This window comes from Littorina saxatilis, linkage group LG15 (genome assembly GCF_037325665.1).
Source record: "Littorina saxatilis isolate snail1 linkage group LG15, US_GU_Lsax_2.0, whole genome shotgun sequence".
NCBI classification, from domain to species: domain Eukaryota; kingdom Metazoa; phylum Mollusca; class Gastropoda; order Littorinimorpha; family Littorinidae; genus Littorina; species Littorina saxatilis.
This window is the reverse complement of record NC_090259.1, coordinates 25,274,262-25,297,959: the sequence shown is the minus strand read 5'-3', so window position 1 is coordinate 25,297,959 and position 23,698 is coordinate 25,274,262. Positions and strand designations below refer to the sequence as shown.

The window sequence follows — 23,698 nt, the reverse complement described above, 5'->3', positions numbered from 1 at the left end:
CAGAGCAAGGTGTGACATACCGTCATGCCCAGGGCACCCAGGTGTTTCTTCCTCACAGCCATGGCCAGCCGCTTCTTCTCTGCCTTGGTCTCTTGTCGCACATCCTCTATCTGTTCCACACACACACAAACAAAAACAGCAGTTAATTTTCAGAAACTCACTCATTGTACAAGTATGGTGTTTAAAACTTGAACTCTGATCACTTCAAATACCAGCTGATTAGTTCCTGAACAGCAAGCCAGGAACATGTTTTACACGACAGTCTCATTCTTCACATGCACTGTCCACTCAGGTGTTTAAAATGGGTGCTTGCGTCGTTCAAAATCTTTAAAAGGTGGAAGTCTTGAAATCAAGGTAAAATTTGTTTGTTTCCTTGCTTCCACACTTCTACAGAACACCTATCAAAAAGTTGAAATACCAGCTTCTGACACATCTACATTCAACCTTGACAGAGGGAAATAAGGACAAAGTAATAGCCTACCTTCTGAGCGGCAGCAGGATCCTCTCTGAGAGCGTCCAGGAGGTTCTCGGCCAGCGTGCCCACGTGTTTGTCTGACGACACTTGCTCCAGCTTGTGTAGGATGGGGACACACTTGTCCGCTACAAGGTTCTGGGGGGGAAAACCAAGTCAGTTTCACACACAAATCTGCTCTACATATGTACAGTGGAACCCCCCTTTTAAGACATCCAGAAATCTGAGAAAATCAGGTCTTAAAAAGGAGGGAGTCTTAACATGGAGATAAATTGACAGAGGTTATGAACAGACAATCTGAAAAAGCAAGGTCTTAAAAGGGAGGGGGGGGGGGGGGGGGTTCACTGTATAGGTTGCAGAACAGTACACTTTAAAGCTCTGTTGTTCCTTTCTTATAAAGACTATGTATTATACAATGTAGTACTGATCAAAATTTTGAAAGACACAACTGAAAGTCAGCAGAGACTTTTCTTCCGAGATTTAAACCTTCTCTTATCAGAGCAAAGGAGAGAGATAGAAACAGCTGTTCACAGATAGCCTAGTGGCAAACCCACACCCTCCCCTGGGACACGTGCCATTTCAAAGAATAATGTTGTATGTGTATAATCGTTGACAGGCAGGTTAGACGTGTCAAAGACAATTTTCCATATTAATGCATTCATTTCAATGGACAATAAAGTGTTGTTATTGTTGTAATTGTTATTGTAAGGGTATGAACACAAATTTTGAATATTCTGTTTGAGGAAAAAAAAGTCTGCGCATCTCCACTGGCTCACAAATCTTTATATATATCAACACAGTGTTTGGTAATACTTTTTTAGTTTTATGTGTTTGTAATTTAGGGTACACTGTTAAAATGCCTTGCTGTGCCAATAAAAATTTGTTTGTTTATTTGGTGTTTAACGTCGTTTTCAACCACGAAGGTTATATCGCGACGGGGGAAGGGGGGGAGATGGGATAGAGCCACTTGTTAAGTGTTTCTTGTTCACAAAAGCACTAATAAAAAAATTGCTCCAGGGGCTTGCAACGTAGTACAATATATGACCTTACTGGGAGAATGCAAGTTTCCAGTACAAAGGACTAAACATTTCTTACATACTGCTTGACTAAAATCTTTACAAACATTGACTATATTCTATACAAGAACCACTTAACAAGGGTAATAAGTGAAGAATTTTATGGGTGAGAAAAGGAAAGTAAAAGGACTTTGGGGAGGCAGAAATAGAGAAGAAACAAGAAAAAGATTCTAATTAGGTTCACGGCATCGAGAGTGATGCGACCTTCTCTCAGAAGTTAGTAGAGAAGGCTCCCCCATCCACCACCCGGGGGACGCGCCTCTACGCCAATTAGGGGGCGCGAGGGCCAATAAAAAGGTAAAACACTAAGGTATAGAGAAATGAAAGGCAGATGACTTACAACGGTTTTTGTGTGTTTGATGCACAGTCCCCTCAGAATTCTCAGAACGTAGGACAATGCTGGCTTGCTCACAAACTCTTTCCACACCTCAGAGTCCGTCCTGGAACAAGAGCATGTTAAGACGTTATACCACAAACACAACGCCACAGTCTGTAGGTTCATGTGCACAGGATAAGGTCACACACACACACACACACACACACACACAATGCCACAGTCTGTAGGTTCATGTGCACAGGATAAGGTCACACACACACACACACACACACACACACAAACACACTCACACAGAACACACACAAACACACACACACACACACACACACAAACACACACACACACATACTCACACACACACACACCGACACAAACACACACAAACACTTACACTCACTCACACACACACACACACACACACACACACAAAATTTACTCTTTTTTCTGTTCTTTTCTTCACCAATAAAGAAAAAATATGCCTACTGGCACTGTCTCCCCTCCAAATTCGACCCGGAATGCCAAATTGCATCATAGTTATAGACGCTGCGCACACCACCAAGTGTCTTTTAAGGAAAAACAATATTAGAGCGGTGAACAGGCCTGTGATGGGCCTCAAACACCTATTAAGTCAAAGTCAAGTATCCCCAATCACCTTCACTAAATTTTTCAGCTTTTATCATTATTCTTCCAATATATAAACCCTCTTTTTCATCTGTGTCTTAGTGCAGCAGTACAAAAGTTTGTTTGTTTGTTTGTTTGCTTAACGCCCAGCCGACCACGAAGGGCCATATCAGGGCGGTGCTGCTTTGACATATAACGTGCGCCACACACAAGACAGAAGTCGCAGCACAGGCTTCATGTCTCACCCAGTCACATTATTCTGACACCGGACCAACCAGTCCTAGCACTAATCCCATAATGCCAGACGCCAGGCGGAGCAGCCACTAGATTGCCAATTTTAAAGTCTTAGGTATGACCCGGCCGGGGTTCGAATCCACGACCTCCTGATCACGGGGCGGACACCTTACCACTAGGCCAACCGTGCCGGTAGCAGTACAAAAGTACTCTCAAAAGTTCATAACAAAGAAATTAAGAAAAATTGACAAGGAAGAGAGATAACAGACAACAAAAAGAAAGAAAGAAAGGTACCGTATTTGACGGATTACAAGACGCACCGTTTTATAAGCCGCACCCCCGACTTTTAAAAAAAAAATTGGGAAGAGCCACGTATAGGCCGCGTCACTATATTAGCCGCCGTCGAAAAAAATATAATCAGATCATGTCAATCAATCAAAACAACCAGGCAAACGAAAGTACGGTATTTGGCAAAATCGGCTCCGAAAATAAACAAGTGAAACAAAGAAGAAAAGTGAACAAATTTGAAGAAAAATATCACACACACAATTTGTAACCAACACACACATGTAGTCTCGCCCGGAATAAGCTTTTTTGGGATGATTTACGACTTTTGCGGACATTTCGAGCAGACGAAAACACAACATGGCGGCTCTCGCTCCTCTACAAAAAAACGAAATCTCGCGCGCGCAAGATCCTGATACATACAGTGTTTCTCTGTACGTTATCTTGTCACGACGACTTGTTGACAAACGAAGATTCGCGAAAGAAAGAGAAAAGCGCCGAGTCTTGAGTAGAAAGTTAAACAAGAAGAGCAAACGCTCGATCGAGTCACTTTCGCAGTTCTGAATATTATATGAGGCATCAGATGGACAGGAAGAAATTGCTATTCACAACACAATGCATACCTGAAGAATTCAAGACATACCTGTGACCTTGAAAAAGGTCAAAGGTCACCAAAGCAGACGTCAAAGTGTAGAGGTCACTGGGAGTCACGTTCACATAAAATTTGAGCCCGGTCACTTTTATAGTTTCCGAGAAAAGCCCAACGTTAAGTTGTGTGTTGCCGAACAGAAAAGGCTAGTTATCTCCCTTGTTTTTCTGATAACGTTCGTAAAAGGCTACAGATGTAAATACTTTGATGTAAAGAATAATCCTACAAAGTTTCAATCACATCCGATGAACTTTGTCAAAGATATAAAATGTCTAATTTTTCCTTTGACGCTGACCTGTGACCTTGAAAAAGGTCAAAGGTCAACGAAACCATCGTTAAAGTGTAGAGGTCATTGGAGGTCACGACTAAACAAAATATGAGCCCGATCGCTTTGATAGTTTCCGAGAAAAGTCCAACGTTAAGGTGGTGTCTACGGACGGCCGGCCGGACGGCCGGCCGGCCGGACGGCCGGCCGGCCGGCCGGACAGACTAACACTGACCGATTACATAGAGTCACTTTTTCTCAAGTGACTCAAAAAGTACCGGTAATCGCTAATCGAGCGAAATGAAAATCCGCGGCGACTTCCATTAGGTGAATGCTATTCAAGTTTAGGTAATGTTTTAGCCGCATCTTTTTATAAGCCGCAATGCGATTTTTTTTTTTAAAAGTCGCGGCTTGTAGTCCATCAAATACGGTACCTGTACCAAAAATCCAGCATGGTCACTTTGTGTCATCCATTTTGGAAGTGCCACAAATTTCAGGATAAGTTCCTGTCAAAGTTCCGTTTTGTCCATAACTAAAAGTTCAATAAACTCACCTTTCTTGTTTTTTTAATACATGTAGCAGAGATATCAGCGACTCCAAGTCCAAAAAAAGAACTAAGGAGAGAGTGGGAGAGATCGACAACAACACACAGAAAGATCTTCACCAAGTTGTGTGCGTTTGGCTGTTAGTGTGGCGTACTCACGAGAGCATGGTCTTGATCTCTGGAGCGTGTTTCAGGACATAGTCGATGGCTTTCTGCACCACACCGTGCTCCAAGATCACATCCTTCAGTCTCTCTCCGTTGGCGTTGCTCTGAAAATGTTTATGTAAGAACTGACGTTTCCTGGCTGCATCACAATGTCAAACATGCAGGCTTTAGAGGTAGCCTGACAAAACAAGAACACACATTGAATTAAGAGTATTTTCTTCTCCTTCGATTTTGTTTGTTCAGAAAATTTAGAATATTTCAAGGTTGTTTCTTGAGTCTTTGATGCTGAGAGGGTCTAAGGGTAAAATATGTTGGGAGGGAGAAAGAGAAAGAAAATACCAGTGAGAACATTGTAACATCATTAATGCAAAAGAGCCAGAAAGAAATGGAAGGTATACCGAGAGACATGCATACTGAAAGACATGCAAGCATCAAACTTATATCGTGCACACAAAGAAAAAAAATGCAGCTGACCTCGATTCCACTGGTGATGGTAGAGAAGCAGTCGAGGTGGTTTTGTTCGTCCTGCCCTTGCTCTCTGTCAAACCTGGTGTCAGACAATCTTCACATACAGCGCTTTTAACACAGGACGCTTTCTTTCGCACATCAGCATGTTTATGCATCAATGAAAATGTATGCAATCACACAAAATAGACAATGAGACACACATGCATGTGCACATGCACACACATACACTCACGTGCACGCACACACACACACCCACACACACACACCCCATCCCCAACACACACACACACACACCCCATCCCCAACACACACACACACACCCCATCCCCAACACACACACCCATCCCCAACACACACACCCCATCCCCAACACACACACCCATCCCCAACACACACACACACACTCCATCCCCAACACACACACACACCCATCCCCAACACACACACTCCATCCCCAACACACACACACACCCATCCCCAACACACACACCCCATCCCCAACACACACACCCATCCCCAACACACACACACCCATCCCCAACACACACACCCCATCCCCAACACACACACACCCCATCCCCAACACACACACCCATCCCCAACACACACACCCATCCCCAACACACACACCCATCCCCAACACACACACCCATCCCCAACACACACACCCATCCCCAACACACACACACACCCATCCCCAACACACACCCCATCCCCAACACACACACACACCCATCCCCAACACACACCCATCCCCAACACACACACCCATCCCCAACACACACACACACCCATCCCCAACACACACACCCATCCCCAACACACACGCACACCCATCCCCAACACACACACCCATCCCCAACACACACACACACCCATCCCCAACACACACCCCATCCCCAACACACACACACACCCATCCCCAACACACACACACACCCATCCCCAACACACACACCCCATCCCCAACACACACACACCCCCCATCACCAACACACACCCCATCCCCAACACACACACCCCATCCCCAACACACACACCCCATCCCCAACACACACACACCCCATCCCCAACACACACACCCATCCCCAAAAAACACACCCCATCCCCAACACACACACACACCCCATCACCAACACACACACCCCATCCCCAACACACACACACCCCCCATCACCAACACACACCCCATCCCCAACACCCCATCCCCAACACACACCCATCCCCAACACACACACCCCATCCCCAACACACACACACCCCCCATCACCAACACACACCCCATCCCCAACACACACATACACACCCCATCCCCAACACACACCCCATCCCCAACACACACCCCATTCCCAACACACACATACACACCCCATCCCCAACACACACACACATCCCCAACACACACCCCCATCCCCAACACCCCCCCCCATCCCCAACACACACACCCCCATCCCCAACACACACACACACCCCCCATCCCCAACACACACACCCCCATCCCCAACACACACCCCATCCCCAACAGACACACACACACCCATCCCCAACACACCCCATCCCCAACACACACACCCCATCCCCAACACACACACAACCCATCCTCAACACACACCCCATCCCCAACACACACACCCATCCCCAACACACCCCATCCTCAACACACACCCCATCCCCAACACACCCCATCCCCAACACACACACCCATCCCCAACACACCCCATCCTCAACACACACCCCTTCCCCAACATACACACACACACACACACCCATCCCCAACACACCCCATCCTCAACACACCCCATCCCCAACAGACACACACACACACACACCCATCCCCAACACACACACCCCATCCCCAACATACACACACACACCCATCCCCAACACACCCCATCCCCAACAGACACACACACACACACACCCATCCCCAACACACACACCCCATCCCCAACATACACACACACACACACACCCATCCCCAACACACACACCCCATCCCCAACACACACACCCCATCCTCAACACACACCAGGGATCGCGTTTACGCACGATTTTTGCGTATTTGACGCATTTTAAAAGTCGCTGACGCGTTTTTCTCGCCGCGCCGCGTAAGCCATACGCAAAAATATTGTAACTTTTTCTTGTCTTCACGCAGCGCTTTTGCTCTGACTTAATAATCACCCGATCCTGAAACTGACTATAGGGCTCGAGAAGTGACGACACACATGAAATCTGCGCGTCAAAACTAAAGTCCGTTTCTTTTTGCATCGAAGTATCGCAAACGAACGTAACGAGGGTATTACCAGATAATGTCTTGTCGGATAATGAAACAGACATTAGCTGCTCTCCCATCTCGCGCTTCCAAAAGGCGGAAAGTGTGTCTAGTCGTATTAGAGCGGGAAACAAACTCGCAAGGCCCGAAGGTTGGAGACAGCAGGGGTGTTATTCGACAGGCGTGCGCGGAGTTCGACAGGAAAACTCGCCGTATTTAGGTAAGGAGTGTCTTTAAGTCTTTCGTGCGTGTTTTGTTTGTGTCTGTACGTGTTTTCGTAGTACGCAAAAATATTGGTCCGTGACGCGTTTTTTTCGTTTCATTGCGTATGACTTACGCGTTTTTTAAAAAGCTAGCGCGATCCCTGACACACCCCATCCCCAACACACACACCCATCCTCAACACACACACACCCCATCCTCAACACACACCCCATCCCCAACATACACACACACACACACACACACCCATCCCCAACACACACCCCATCCCCAACACACACACCCATCCCCAACACACACCCCATCCCCAACACACACACCCCATCCCCAACACACACCCCATCCCCAACAGACACCCCATCCCCAACAGACACCCCATCCCCAACACACACACCCCCCATCCCCAACACACACCCCATCCCCAACAGACACCCCATCCCCAACACACACACCCCATCCCCCAACACACACCCCATCCCCAACAGACACCCCATCCCCAACACACACACCCCATCCCCAACACACACACCCCATCCCCCAACACACACCCCATCCCCAACAGACACCCCATCCCCAACACACACCCCATCCCCAACACACACCCCCATCCCCAACACACACCCATCCCCAACACACACCCCATCCCCAACACACACCCCATCCCCAACACACACCCCATCCCCAATACACACCCCCATCCCCAACACACACCCCCATCCCCAACACACACACCCCCCATCCCCAACACACACCCCATCCCCAACACACACACACCCCATCCCCAACACACCCCATCCCCAACACACCCCATCCCCAACACACACCCATCCCCAACACACACATACAGCCGCGCACACACACAGCCTCCAACTCCCCTACACACACAAACACACTGACACACACACGCACACACATACAGCCTCCACCTCCCCTACACACACACCCACTTACACACACACCCGCACACACACTATCACACACATCCGCACACACACACTATCACGCACATACACACACACAAAGCCACCCCCCCAATCCACACACACACATACTTGTCAAAGTCGAGGTATGGCAGGAAGTGGTTGATGAGCACCAGAGTTTTCTCTGGGTCCCCAAAGGCCAGGAAAGGGATGAGACGCATGAGTGCCTGACGCACGCTGGGCGTGGACTGGACGAAGGGACTGTTGGTACTGTCCAGTAGCATCCTCAGCTGGTCACGGTCACCGCACAGCTTGGAGAACTCCTGAACACAGTCACGTTGGAATAATATATTATGTGTATTAAGGCCAAACCAAAAAAAGTCTGTTTACGGTAACATAGGCAAAAAAACCAGGGTTGGTAGGTCAGGATTTTTTTTCCTTTTCTTTTTCTTTTCCAAAAAACCATATTTTTAAGTTATTTTGACAAAAAACAGAGACTCTTTTTCTCCTCCCCCAAATGCCAAAAAAAAGTCTAGGGTCGCGCAAAAAAATAGGGTCGGTCGGGATACCGTAAACAGACTATTTTTTGTTGTTGGCCTAAACACAGTCACGGATGAAGAATTTATCATGGGTGTCCATTTCTGTGGCTGTGTTCATAAAGTCACATTTGAAGAATTTATCATGGGTGTACATACCTGACGCTGTGTGCATAAACACAGTCACAAATGGAAAATTTGTAATTAAATTTTCATTTGATTAATATACTTACCCGAATCACATGATTAGCATTGACATACTTAGAGATGCTAGGTCCTGATAAAAGCTTACCCGTCTAAGTTTAAGGGAAGCAACCTCAACTAAAAAAGTGACAGCACCATGGTACTTGCCACCCGCGGTTGCCTCCCATTAGTGGGTGACCTACGTCACTACTGGTGCCTGGTCACATGATACACAGATCAATCGACTTATAGAATACTAAGAAACTATAAAGCGGGGCAGGCGGGAGGGAATTACCCATGTGATTCGGGTAAGTATATTAATCAAATGAAAATTTAATTAAAAATTTTCCATTAAATTACATATTCTTACTCCGAATCACATGATTAGCAGATAACTCCAACAAGGTGGTGGGTAAGATCAAAAAAGTTCAAACTCACTCTTAAGTTCTGGAAAGACATTGTCCTGCTGCCACCAAGGCAGGGAGGGACCTTGAACCATCCTGGCATAGTGCAGCGATGTCTCTCAAATAAAAACCGATGAAAACATCGTCGGAGCGCCAGTAAGCGGTGCGTAAGACGTCGTCTAGCCTCCTGGACCGTAAGACGGCCAAGGAGGAAGACCAGGCTCTTGATTCGTGAGCTCGTGCAGAGCGGAGGGGAAAGCTAGGCTGCGACCCCCCCCCCTTTCTAGACAGGTCCCATGCATAGGCCTGTTTAATTGTAGCCGACACCCACCTGGCCAAGGTTGTTCTCGTAATATCCTTATCCATAGTGGTGTTCAAAGAGATGAACAAAAGCTTCTGAGAGCTCGACCGGATAGAACTAGTACGGGAGAGATAGGCCTCAAGAGCCCTGACCGGGCAGTTGACCATATCGGGATCATTCATGGCCAAGATATGTGCTAAAGGCTTCACCATAATCAGCGGAGAGGGCTGGCCTGGAGATTGGTTCTTAGCCAAGAAGCCCTCTCTGAAGCGCAAGGAAATAGAACCATCGCGCTCTCTAGAGATGTCCTGAGGACTACCTGAAAGAGCGTGAATCTCGCTCCCCCTACGAGCCGTAGCCAGGAGGAGGAGAAAAAGAGCCTTCCTAGTAAGGTTAGGAAGACTAGAGTCAGCCAGAGGCTCGAAAGCCGAAGAGCGCAAAAACTCTAAGACCAGAAAGAGGTCCCATTTGGGCAAAGCGGAACGCGTCTTGACCTCCTCAAGGGCTGCCCCCTTGATCACCCCAGCGATTACTGTACTAAGGCTGATGGAGTGACCGATTTGCTTAAGGGTCGAAGAGATTGCCGATCTACGGACCTTCAGCGACGCAGAGGAAACTCCCTGCGAGGACAAATCGGCCAAATGGTTGGCCACATGCATTGTACGTGGTGCCACCGGATTAACTCTGTGAGACTGACACCACGTAACCCAGGATTTCCAGTGAGAGGAATACACCATAGAAGTAGAAGCTCTATGAGAGCGCTGAACTAGGTGCAAGGTGCGTTCTGAAGCACCGGAACGTTTCAAAGCTGACCTCACAGTCTCCACGCGTGAAGGTTTAGAGACTGTGGGTCCTCGTGAGGAACGCCTGTTCGAGGTTGAACGAGCTCTCCCCTCACGAGAGACAGAGGGATAGGAGGACCCCGAGCCAGCCTCAGAAGGTCCGGAAACCAAGTCTGAGACGGCCACCACGGGGCGATCAGAAGAAGAAGAGGCGGTCCCTCTAGCTCCGCCTTCCTGATCACCCGGCTGAGCAGCTGGAAGGGAGGGAAGGCGTAAGCCTCTAGACCCGACCAAGGGATCTCCAGTGCATTGGTCTCCCAAGCCTCCTGGTCGGGGAAGGGAGACACAAAGATGGGAAGGCGTCTGGAGAATCTGGTGGCGAAGAGATCCACCAGAGGCTTCGGAGCTCGGGACCAGAGACGGAGCAGAGCCCCATGCGTGATGGTCCATTCCGACTGCAACACCTTGTCGGAGCGGCTGAGCGCATCCGCAAGAGTGTTGAGCCTTCCCGGCAGGTACCGTGCCATGAGTGAGATCTGGTGCTGGGCACACCAAGTCAGGATCTCGCAGGTCCTGCGTGAGAGAGTGGGGGACCGCGAACCTCCCTGTTTGTTCACATAAGCGGCCACTGTAGTGTTGTCTGTGAACAGACGGACCCGCTTGGTGACAAGGGAAGGGAGAAACGCGACCAGAGCCAAAAACACGGCCTCCAACTCCAAAGAGTTGATGTGCCATGCGCTCTGCTCCGCAGACCACAGACCGGAGGCCGTGAGCCGTTCCGTGTGCGCTCCCCAACCCAGCAGGGACGCATCTGTAAAGAGGTCCAAGTCGGGAGGGGGAGCCGCGATCGGAACCCCCCTGCAGAGCCAACCCGCGTCCAACCACGGGAGGGATGCAGTCTGGAACCATTCCCCGAGGGGAACCAGCGCGTTCCAATCCACACAGGGAGAATCCACAAACGGCTTCAGCGCGTGCTGAAGTGGACGTTTGTGAGCTCTCCCCAGTGGAACAAGGAGGGCCATGGACTCCATCTGCCCCAAGATGGAGGCCATGGTCCGGAGGGAAGCCCTCGGGAGAAGCAAAGTCGAGCGCAGAAGAGCCTGGAGCTTGTCCACTCGCTTCTGAGAGGGGCGGACCGTCCAGGAGACCGTATCGAAAGACATCCCCAAGTAGGTGAACGTCTGTGACGGTACGAGCTCGGACTTTGCTTGGTTGACCGAGAATCCCAGCAGGCTGGCCTCTCGGAGAACCATCTGGGTGTGCTGAGAGCAAAGAACCTCGCTCTGGCCCAAGATGAGCCAGTCGTCGAGGTAAGCCCTCAGACGAACACCCCGGGCCCTCACCAGTGCGCAAACCTGTCTCACCACCATGGTGAAAACCCATGGAGCGAGAGACAGGCCAAAGGGAAGTGCGCGGAACTGGTAGACTTGATCTGCCCACCGGAAACGGAGCCATTTCCGGTCGGCTGGATGCACCAAAATGTGGAAGTATGCATCCGTCAAGTCTATGGAGGTCGCCCAATCTCCCGGGCGGAGTGCATCTCTGACCGAGGCAGGCGTCTCCATTTTGAACCGAATCGTTCTCAGAAAGGTATTGAGGAACGATAGGTCCAAAACAGGACGCCAGGCTCCCGAGGCCTTGGGGACGGCAAAGAGCCGCCCGTAAAACCCCGGGGAGCTGTGGTCTGAGACTGCCTCCACCGCGCCCTTCTCCACCAGAGAGGCAACCTCCGAGCGGAGGACGGCCCTTGCCTCTTGTGAGAAGGGTGGCTTGAAGGCTGGAGGAGACCTGGAAAGAGGGGCCTTGTCCTCCAGCCACAGTAAGCGGAATCCCGACCTCACAACGCCCACTATCCATTGGCTGTTCGTAGACTCCAGCCAATGCGACAGCGCCCGTGAAGGGCCCCCCGCCATCACCAAGGTGGAGGGCGGGGGGGGGGGGGGTGAAGTCGGGGACGCTTCATTGGGGGTGAGGCTTTCCCTGGGGAGCGCCTCTACCCCTGCCCGAAGAGGATCTCTTGCCCGACCCGCGGGGAGGGGCATGAGGCCTCTTGCGGGAAGCAGGGTGCGGCTGAGCGGAGGTCTTAGTCTGCTTAGACTGAGCCTGCTTAGGCGCGGCCTGCTTCTGCTGCTTCAGATTCTGAAGAGCGAAAGAAGAGAACTGAGTGTCTCTGTTACTCTCAATCTCCTGCTTCCTGGCATCAGAGGCCAGGTGGCCGAAGAGAGAGCCCTCGACCAAGGGCGACGAACGGAGGGTGTTCCTTGTCGACTCCTCAGTGAACTGTGAGTGGGCAAGGAACAAGTCCCTTCTGCACATGACCGCATGAGTGTAGTGCAGAGAGGACAACCTCATCTGTTCTTCATTCACCCTCGCGAGTGTCGAGAGAAGAGTGCAGATGTCTTCCGCGTCCTGCTCCGTGCTCAGAGTAAAGGGCGCCAACGACTCTGTGAGAGCCCGAGAAAGGGCGCGAAGAAGCGTCTCCGAAATGGAACTAAGTTCCAAGAGCTGTCTGCCAACTTCTTCAGAAGCGGAAAGAGTCTGCTCAGAAAGAGGCAGACAGGACTCCTTCTTCAGGGGCTTCGTGAGAAGTGGAAGAAGTTCCGGTGTGACCTGCAAAGGTGCACGCGGAAGCGCAAACAGCGAGAGCAAGTTCCGAGACAACTTGGGCATAGGCAACTTCCTCTGAGCCGCAAGGGGAACAAAGGAGGAAGCCTGAGCAGGAGAGGCTAAATATTCCAAAGCCGGTTCAGGAGCTGAACCATGAGGCACCAGCAAAGGAACTGGGGCTGAAGGTAGACCACCGCCAGAGGTCGTGCCCTTGGCGAAGAGCCTTGAGAACTGAAACGCCACTGAGGGTGACTCAAGGAACCGGAAGTAGCTATCTCCCTCCTTCGCCAACCGGAAGTCAGCCATCGCGGAAGGCGCAGCCGCAGAGGGCATTGCCGACGCTGTAGCTCCATCCGGAAAATAGCGGGACGTGACCTCCGCGGCCGCTTCAAGGGCAACCTTGAAATTGGCCGGAGCCCCCGAAAGCGTCTGCTCGTCGTCGAGGGACCTAGCGTCCGAAGCAACGAACGAAGGAGGTGGCGCAAAGCCATCCGAATCCACAAAAGGACGCTGTGCCGAGGGGCCAGAAAACTGACGTCCGTCCTGCTGAAGGTCAACCAAACTCGTATCCTGACTAAGAGGATGAGCAAGGTCAAAGACCGAAGCTGAAGGTCGTGAGGCATCAGCTGACCCAAGCACAGAAGTGTGTGGCGGCTGATGACTCACCTGAGGCAGGAAGCCCGTGTGCCCCAAGGTCATAGGAAGAGAACTGGCCAGTCCAGGCGGAGCCGGAAAAGCAGCCGAAACAGCAGCGCTATACCAGCCTTGTTGCTGCGCAGAATGAGGGCTGACGCCCGGAACACCATAGGGGTGACCTTCAGTCAAACCAGGAGTGACAGTAGCCTGAGCACTCGAGGAATGACCTGAATGACCTTGAGACAAACCGGGAGTGACAGTAGCCTGTGCACAAGCGGAATGACCTGAATGACCTTGGGTCAACCCTGAAGTGACAGTAGCCTGTGCACTTGAGGAATGACCTCTACCTCCGGAGAGGACAGCTGCCGGAAACGGCTGCTGTGGTAAGGCGTGGTTCAACCCGGACGTGACAGTAGTCTGTGCACTAACCGAGGAATCACTACTCCCGGCCGGAGCCGGGAGCCCAACTGTCGCGGACGACTGCTGGAATAGGGCGAAGCTCGAGCCGGACGTGACAGTAGCCTGTGCACGCGCCGGTGAACCTCTGCCTCCGATAAACGGAAGCGCAGCTGCCGTAAACGGCTGCTGCGAGCACCAACCTTGCTGTGACCTTGTCCCCGGAGGGACATGCACTGTCACACTACCACAAGTAGTAGGCAACGAGTGCAGGTCAGGAAGAGAAGACGAGGGTCCCGGCTGGGACAGTCCACCAAGGTCGCGGTGGCCGGCAGTCTGGTCAAGGGCAGACAAGGACACTGCAGGATCCAAACTCAACAAAGAGGCCAAGGAATGAATGTCGCTAACCCCCGGGCGGGGGACAGTGCTGGCCACAGCGTCTGGCCGTGACATCTCCTCACGTACCAAGCTTCTAATCTCTGGAAGCAAAGAGGAAATCAAAGTAGACACCAGAGCAGAGGACTCTGGTGCCGCAGCCGAAGTAGAACCGGCGGCCTTAGGGGCAGACGCACGCGGTTGAGAGCCGGACGGCAAATCGTCTGGCGCCGAGAACGGTACCGAAAACGAAACTTTACTCTGAGGGTCCGACACAGTGATAAGAGGATTCTTGCTAGAAGACACGGGAGTAGAGGATTTGGGCTTACCAGGGCCCTTGCCCTTGCCCTCAGCCTTCCCCCCTTTCTTTTTGTCGCTGTCGGCCATGTTAAGACCGAGCGAAAAATGTAAACAAACAACTGAAAATAGCAAAGTCCGAACGGACACAAAATTCAGAAGCAAGCAAGCACAAACAACTAACACATGCAAAATAGCAACCGAAAGGAAGCTAAACGCAAGCTAGATAAAGTGTTAAGCGTCCGCACGGACGAAAACAACAGAATAGCAAAGACACGTGTTAGACGACAAATGGCGACCGGCAAGGAAGCCAACAACTACTGAGAACTTCAAAGTCCAACGGACTAGCGAAATTAACAGCAGAACAATAACAAACAAGTCAAGACTGAAAGGAATGATCTCACCAGCTGCAAAGCCAGCAAGAACGACGGGAGCCAAGGCCGGTGGGTGTCAGCAGACAACGAAAACAGCCAGAGCGAAAAGCAAACACGACCGTCTCTCTCAAGTGATAATAGTCGATTGATCTGTGTATCATGTGACCAGGCACCAGTAGTGACGTAGGTCACCCACTAATGGGAGGCAACCGCGGGTGGCAAGTACCATGGTGCTGTCACTTTTTTAGTTGAGGTTGCTTCCCTTAAACTTAGACGGGTAAGCTTTTATCAGGACCTAGCATCTCTAAGTATGTCAATGCTAATCATGTGATTCGGAGTAAGAATATGTAATTTAATGTAGAATTTATCATGGGTGTACATACCTGACGCTGTGTGTATAAACACAGTCATAAATGTAGAATTTATCATGGGTGTACATACCTGACGCTGTGTGCATAAACACAGTCACAAATGTAGAATTTATCATGGGTGTACATACCTGACGCTGTGTGCATAAACACAGTCACAAATGTAGAATTTATCATGGGTGTACATACCTGACGCTGTGTGCATAAACACAGTCACAAATGTAGAATTTATCATGGGTGTACATACCTGACGCTGTGTGCATAAACACAGTCATAAATGTAGAATTTATCATGGGTGTACATACCTGACGCTGTGTGCATAAACACAGTCACAAATGTAGAATTTATCATGGGTGTACATACCTGACGCTGTGTGTATAAACACTGTGGTCACAAATGTAGAATTTATCATGGGTGTACATACCTGACGCTGTGTGTATAAACACAGTCACAAATGTAGAATTTATCATGGGTGTACATTTCTGTGGCTGTGTGCATGAACACAGTCACATTATTTTGAAGATTTTTCATGTGTGTAGATATCTGTGGGTGTATGTATGCAAGTGTGTGTGGGCGTGTGAGTCTGTGTCTCAGAGTGCGAGTGTGTCTGTTAGTGTGTCTGCATGCCTGTGTGTGTGTTTGTGTGAGACCCAACCTGTCCACATAAATGCTTATGTCTACATCTGTGCATACAAATGCGTGTGTCAGAAGATGTCTCCTTTCTTGTTAGCATATTTACTTTATAAACAATTTTTGTTTTGTTTTGTATTGAAGCCAACAAATCCAGCATGTGGTACAGTCTTCTTGACACAAAGTGCATACCAGTGCTGAACCACCTAAACAGAGTGCATTTTCTGAACCCGGTTTGCAGCATAGCCTTGACATTGCAGCATAGCCTTGACATTGCAGCATAGCCTTGACATTGCAGCATAGCCAATCAGTACCAATCAGCAAAGAGAGCACCATTGACCTGTTCGCTGCCAGTTAATATCTGTATACAAAGCATTACCTGCGTTTACCTAAACTGACAATGTGCCCTTGTTGATGTAAAATTGGATACACCACACATGCACACATTGTTTGTTTGTTGTTGTTGTTGTTGGTTGCTTATTGAAGGGTTTGTTGCCCGTTAAAGCAAGCTACCAAGGATTTCAGCTGACGTCCTACAAGCAGTGAAAGGGTTAAAGCAGGCGTGACTGTTGCTGACCCCAGGCCTCGACAACGGTCTTGTCTTTAGCGGCATACCCAAAAGCAAATCTCTATTTTCTATACAGACAATAACGTGTTTGTTGTTGTTGGTGAAAGACTTACGGTGTACTGTTCAGGGGTGTTTGTTGTTGTTGGTGAAAGACTTACGGTGTACTGTTCAGGGGTGTTTGTTGTTGTTGGTGAAAGACTTACGGTGTACTGTTCAGGGGTGTTTGTTGTTGTTGGTGAAAGACTTGCGGTGTACTGCTCAGGGGTGTTTGTTGTTGTTGGTGAAAGACTTGCGGTGTACTGTTCAGGGGTGTTTGTTGTTGTTAATGAAAGACTTACGGTGTACTGTTCAGGGAGCTGTTCGCTGGCCTCCAGCAGGATGACCTCCAGGATATTGAGGATCTGCTCCGTGATGGTCTGGCCCTTGGCCGCTGGGCCCCCTTCTGGTTCTGCCCACAGCGCCTGCAAACACCACACCATCATCAAGACACGATCACAAGAAAGATTGTGTGACAAGAAAGATTGTGTAACAAGCAAGATCGTGTGACTGTAAGGCTTCTTTTTAAGCCTACTGTCTATATGATACTTACCGAGACAGTACTATTCTTGCACATTATCTATTATAGGCCGAAAAAATTGGACAAAACGCTGAGTGGGTACAATTATCTCCCATAACCATGCGCCACCGTGGATCCCAAGCACTGTCCGAGTGCTTCCCCCTTACAGGATGTAGGTGGCGCGTCCTCTTTCTTTATGAGCTGCAGACCCTCAAAAAGCCCATAACATATCAAGAGGGGAGGCGGGAGGGAAACTCTAATAGTACTGTCTCGGTAAGTATCATATAGACAGTAGGCTTAAAAAGAAGCCTTACAGTCAATATAACACTTACCTCGACAGTACTATTCTTGCACAGAATACCAGAGTGGTGTGAGGGTGATATGTAGAGTATTAAACTCCTTAATCAAAATCACTTAAATCCAAGGATTAAGATACCCAGGCAATTTTCGAACAGTACTACCGTAAAAGAAAATATACCCAAGAAACATACCTTAGACTGACGTGACCATGCTAGCAACCACTGCTGTGTGGTGAACTCAATGTCAAAGTCCAGGCCACTCAAAGCTTGAATACCACTGAGTCTACGGCAAGTGGCTAAAGCGATGAGGAACAATTAGTCTTAAAAATCAGCAACTTGATACTGATGCCTGCCAGGGGTTCAAACTCATTGCTACGCAGGAGTTTGAGGACCAGAAAGACATCCCCCTTGGGAAATGAACCCCGAGGTTTAGACACCGCTGCATTGCTAATACCCGAAAGGACATTAGCGATGAGGGAGGACCTGATCAAGTGTTCAGTTCTGCGACCAGTAGCGGCCGCAATCGTGGAAGCGATGGCAGATCTGTATCCAAGAAGAGTCTTAGAAGAAAGACTCTTCTTTTGATACACTTCCACCAGGAAGTTGGCCAAGTCCTGTGTTGAGGGATAAAGCGGCTTTATCCCCTTGGACAAGGCGAAGGTGGCCCAAGCTCTCCAGCGTAAGTCGTAGAGCTGATTAGTTGATCGCCTCTTAGCGTTCAAGGAAAACTCTACTGAACTCTTGTGCAATCCTAGTGCAAGCAGTTTGGAGCGCACAAGAGCCATGCGGTCAAGCACAGACTCTCTGGACGTGGATGAGGGAGGCATGATCGAGGCTGGAGCAGACCTCCCCCGTCCAGATCCAGAGGTAGAGGGTCTACGTGGGTGAGACCACGAAGATCTGGAAACCACGGAGCTGTTGGCCAGTAAGGCGCGACCAAAATCAGTCTTGGTCGTTCCTGCAGATATTTTGCCAGCACCCTCGGAATCAGAGATGTCGGGGGATAGGCGTAAGCATCGAGGAGCCTCCACAAGAGAGTGAATGCGTCCAAGTGGAACGCATTCATGTCTCGAAAGGGGCTGACGTACCTGGGAAGCCGAGCGCTGAATCGAGTTACGAACAGATCGATCAGAGGACGGTCCCACCTTGCCCACAGACGCTGTAGAACGTTGTGAGCGATGGTCCATTCTGTGGAGAGAACCTGATCGCCCCGACTGAGAATGTCGGCCAGGGCGTTCAGTTTCCCCGGAACGAACTGGACTGACATCCGGACCTGATTGGTCTGGCACCAGAGCAGAATCTCCTCCGCCAACAGGGAGAGGGACCGAGAATTGGTGCCCCCCTGGTGGCGAAGGTAAGCTAAGCATGTGGTGTTGTTGTCCCCGTTGAAAATCAGAGGGGCCAAGGACAGGCCGAATGGGAGGGCCCGAAACTCGAACACCGTGCCCTCCCAAACGAACCGGAGCAGATGTCGGTACCCCGGGGCCACCAGGATGTGGAAGTAAGCATCCTGGAGGTCCCAGACATGGCCCAATCGTTTGGCCGGATGGCCAACCGGACCGACGAAGGGGTTTCCATCTTGAACTTGCACCTGTGAAGGTACAAGTTCAAGGTGGAGAGGTCCAACACCGGCCTGAACCGGCCGTCCTTTTTGGGGACGGTGAACAGGCGGGAGCAGAACCCCAGAGAAGGCTGAGAAAGGGGGTAGACCGCCTTCTTCTCGACCAACGAGTTCACCTCGTCCTGAAGAGCCTGCCATCTGGCAGGCTCTCGAGGAGGGGGGAACGTCCAAGGTAGAGCGGACAATGGAGGTTGTGACGACAGCGGTAGAGAAAACCCCGACCACACCACCCTCAAGAAAAACTGGTTGGAGACCAGTCTGCCCCACATGCCGCGGGCCCGAAAAAAGGGAACCGACGGACGAAAGAGGGGCAACTTGAGGGGGCGTCAACGTAGGGCCGGGACTCACTGAAAATTCTGCTGGCGGGCAGGCGCAGGCTTGCGACCACCCCCCCTGGTGGTGCTGCTTCCCCTTACCTGTCTGAGCACCCTTCGTCTTGCTTGGGAACGCAACAGGCGCCTAAGAGGAGGAAGAAGGAGGCAGTGAAACTGGCTTCTTCTTCTTCTTCTGAGGCTGGGAGCTGGAGGTGACTGTAGCACTTCTCTTACTCCCCGCCGCCGTCGCCGAAGCAGCGAGGCCAACCATCAGAGAATCAGTGTTCCTCTGGCGTGTGGACTCCACCACAGAACGAACAGTGTCCGGATGAAAGAGGGAAGAAGGCTGAGGAAACGTGTTCCTCAGACTCTTCCTCATATCCGGAGGCACTATAGAAGTAGGCAGAAAATGATCACGGAACAGGGCCAATAAAGTGGACCCGTGTTCCAATGGCCAATTCTGCCGCAGACGTCACGCACGATCGCACGGCATGCAAAGCCCGATCCACTCGAACCGTGTCAAGGACCCGAGTGGAATCGGACTCTGCCCGATCGGGAGGGTCCAACAGTGTGGACAGCGTGCTCATCCATGTCAAGGCCTGTGATTGGGCCTCGACTGTGGAAGAAACGGTGGCCTCAAGATTGTGGAACGAAGCAGAGCTCAGTTCCACCTTCTTGACCGAAGGCACCTCCCCAACGAACACATCACCGTCAGCCCCACCCTAAACACTCGAAGTCTGGAAAGGGAGAGTTCGAGAGTCAAAGGGAAAAGGGAGGGACGAAACAGATTGGACACGAGGAAACAGTGGAGGTGCGCCTCCCGAAGGAAAGCATGGCACTGAACCCGCGTCCTCCCGAGGAACATAGGTCGCGTTTGCACGTGAATCTGTACTCCTCAGGCGATGTGCTGCCGCTTCCACCGTGGCACTTAGACTAGGGTGGAACGCGAATTGCCGGCGGCCGGATCGTTCATAAAACGAGCCGCCGGCAGACGCGGCGTGAGCCTCCCGCGCCCGGGCCGAAGCGGACTCAAAGGACGAGAGGGCGTCTCAGGGAAGGACGTCCTGAAACTGTTCAAACGTCCTTCTAGCTGTGCGAGGACGAGCCTCCTGCCTCTCGTCCTCAGACCCCGGGTCCACGTCCTGTGTGTCAACACTAGACGACAGACGCTTAAGAGAGGCATCCGTGACGTCAAGACGCCGCGTGATGTCTGTCATGTACTGTTGGAAAGTACGAAGCATAGCTTCGGAAGTTCCATCAGAAACCGGCAAGGGTAGAGGTTCAGTGTTAACCTCAGGGCGACCCTGATCCTCCTCCCTATCGTCCTCCGACTCACTCTCCTCTTCACTTCCCGACAACTCCTCAAAAGCAGGAGTGTAGGGAGCTTGAGGGGGAAGAGCCGAAAGCGATGAAGCAGGCTGTGAAGAAACGCCCACAGAAGCAAGAGGCCGCGAAGACCCCTGCCCCAAAGACGAAACGTCTCCAGCAGCCGAAGGGGGAGAAAAACAACAACCCTGCGACTGTTGGGTCAGCCCAGCCAACGAACCCCCGCCATTTATAGACTGAACAGGAACCCATCGGGTCTGATCAGAAAAGAAATGGTCCGGTCCGGTCGGGGGTGCCGATCCGGTCCGGTAGGGTGGTCCGGTCCGGTGCCGTACCATCCGGAGGTCCCGTTCAGCACCGAACCATCGTACCCACAGAAGTGTTCGGGTGGTTAGGTCCGGACGTGGACATACCGTACCATCCGGAGCCGTAGGTCCGGTGGTCCGGTATGGTCCGGTTCGGTGCCAGACCATCCAGACCAACAGAGGTGGTCGGGTGGTCCCGCACCGGACCATCCGGACCCGTAGGTCCGGACGGTACCATCCGGAGGTCCTGTTCGGCACCGAACCATCCGTACGCACAGAAGTGTTCGGGTGGCTCGGTCCGGGCGTGGACGTACCGTACCATCCGGACCCGTAGGTCCGGTTCGGTGCCAGACCCTCGGGACCAACAGAGGTGGTCGGGTGGTCCGGACCGGTCCGGTAGGGTGGTCCGGTGTTCCGGTCCGGTGTTCCGGTCCGGTCCCGTACCATCCGGAGGTCCCGTTCGGTACCGAACCATCCGTACCCACAGAAGTGTTCGGGTGGCTCGGTCCGGACGTGGACACACCGTACCATCCGGACCCGTAAGTCCGGTATGGTCCGGTTCGGTGCCAGACCATCCGGACCAACAGAGGTGGTCGGGTGGTCCGGTCCGGACCGGACCACCGGTCCAGCACCGGACCATCCGGACCCGTAGGTCCGGTCCGGTCCCGCACCATCCGGAGGTCCCGTTCGGCACCGAACCACCCGTACCCACAGAAGTGTTCGGGCGGCTCGGTCCGGACGTGGACATACCGTACAATCCGGACCCGTAGGTCCGGTTCGGTGCCAGACCATCCGGACCAACAGAGGTGGTCGGGTGGTCCGGACCGATCCGGTAGGGTGGTCCGGTGTTCCGGTCCTGTGGTCCGGTCCCATACCATCCGGAGGTCCCGTACGGCACCGAACCATCCGTACCCACTGAAGTGTTCGGTCCGGACGTGGACCTACCGTACCATCCGGACCCGTAGGTCCGGTGGTCCGGTATGGTCCGGTTCGGTGACAGACCATCCGGACCAACAGAGGTGGTCGGGTGGTCCGGTACCGGACCATCCGAACCCGTAGATTCGGTCCGGTCCCGTACCATCCGGAGGTCCCGTTCGGTACCGAACCATCCGTACCCACAGAAGTGTTCGGGTGGCTCGGTCCGGACGTGGACATACCGTACCATCCGGACCCGTAGGTCCGGCATGGTCCGGTTCGGTGCCAGACCACCCGGACCAACAGAGGTGGTCGAGTGGTCCGGTCCCGACCGGACCACTGGTCCGGTACCGTACCCTCCGGACCCGTAGGTCCGGTGTGTTCCGGTTCGGTGCCAGACCACCCAGACCAACAGAGGTGGTCGGGTGGTCCGGTCCCGACCGAACCACTGGTCCCGTACCGTACCATCCGGACCCGTAGGTCCGGGGGGTCCGGCAAGGGCCAGAGGTACTGTCCCGCACCGGACCCTAAGGTCCGGTACGGTCCCGTACCATGGGTCCCGTCCGGACCAAACCCGGAGGTCAAGTCCAGTCGGGACCCGTGGGTCCGGTTCGATCCCGACCCGTAAGCCTGGAACGTTCCGGACCCTTGGTCCGGACCATCCGTCACCCGAACACCAGACGCTAAGGAATGGCGTGGGGTCAAGACGGTCCGGTCGGAGGTGTCGGTCTGAGCAACAGAAACAATGTTCCCGTCGCCCTGACCATTCGACAGAAGTACCACGTTCTGTCGAACACCTCCACGTCCAGTAACTAGTCGGCCGGAGCGTTTCAAGAGGGACAGCCACCAGTCACACGGACGTCAGAGGGAACCGTAGTAGCAGTGGTCGTAGGCACGAAGCCTGAAACCCCTGCCCCCACAGGACCGCCCTGAACGGGGTCAATTCGCATCCCAACCCCAGCGGGGAGGGAATTCAGAGACCCCGTCATCTCCTCCGATCTCCCCCCCCAGGAGGCCGAAACTACTGTCAAAACAGCAGCAGACGACCCAGCGAGGGAGTTCAGAGGAGGACCCGTGTCCCTCCTGGCTTCCACAGCGGTGGAAACCGAGGAGGGCACAGGAGAGGCACCGGAAAAGGAAGATTTTAATGCCAACTGCACCCGGTGTTCCCAGGCGGTCACCCATCCAAGTACTAACCGGGCCCGACGTTGCTTAACTTCGGTGGTCGGACGAGAACCGGTGTTTTCAACGTGGTATGGCCGTTGGCTGTCAAAACCTGAGTCTCTCCAGTAGCCCCTAGATCGGATTCACCAACCCCCAAAGAGGGTTGGGAATCGACCTGCCCCCGGATTCGAGCCAGGGGGGAGAAGGAAAC

General features: G+C 52.0%; 1 protein-coding gene and 1 non-coding gene across 11 annotated transcripts in view; both read right to left on the bottom strand.

Moving 5' to 3' along the window:
• LOC138948919 (E3 ubiquitin-protein ligase UBR4-like) overlaps positions 1-23,698 on the bottom strand; it is a 224,267-nt gene that overhangs the window by 17,304 nt on the left and 183,265 nt on the right. For all 10 annotated transcript variants that reach the window (XM_070320552.1, XM_070320561.1, XM_070320554.1 and 7 more), the window contains 7 exons: positions 17,326-17,448; positions 8,663-8,853; positions 5,123-5,195; positions 4,643-4,752; positions 1,889-1,988; positions 482-610; positions 21-110 (listed from right to left, as the gene is read on the bottom strand). In XM_070320552.1, the coding sequence (XP_070176653.1) occupies positions 21-110; positions 482-610; positions 1,889-1,988; positions 4,643-4,752; positions 5,123-5,195; positions 8,663-8,853; positions 17,326-17,448 (816 nt within the window). The remainder of the gene's footprint in view (positions 1-20; positions 111-481; positions 611-1,888; positions 1,989-4,642; positions 4,753-5,122; positions 5,196-8,662; positions 8,854-17,325; positions 17,449-23,698) is intronic.
• LOC138949555 (5S ribosomal RNA) lies at positions 23,472-23,590 on the bottom strand. The gene has a single exon (XR_011450332.1). It is a non-coding gene; the product is annotated as a 5S ribosomal RNA (ribosomal RNA).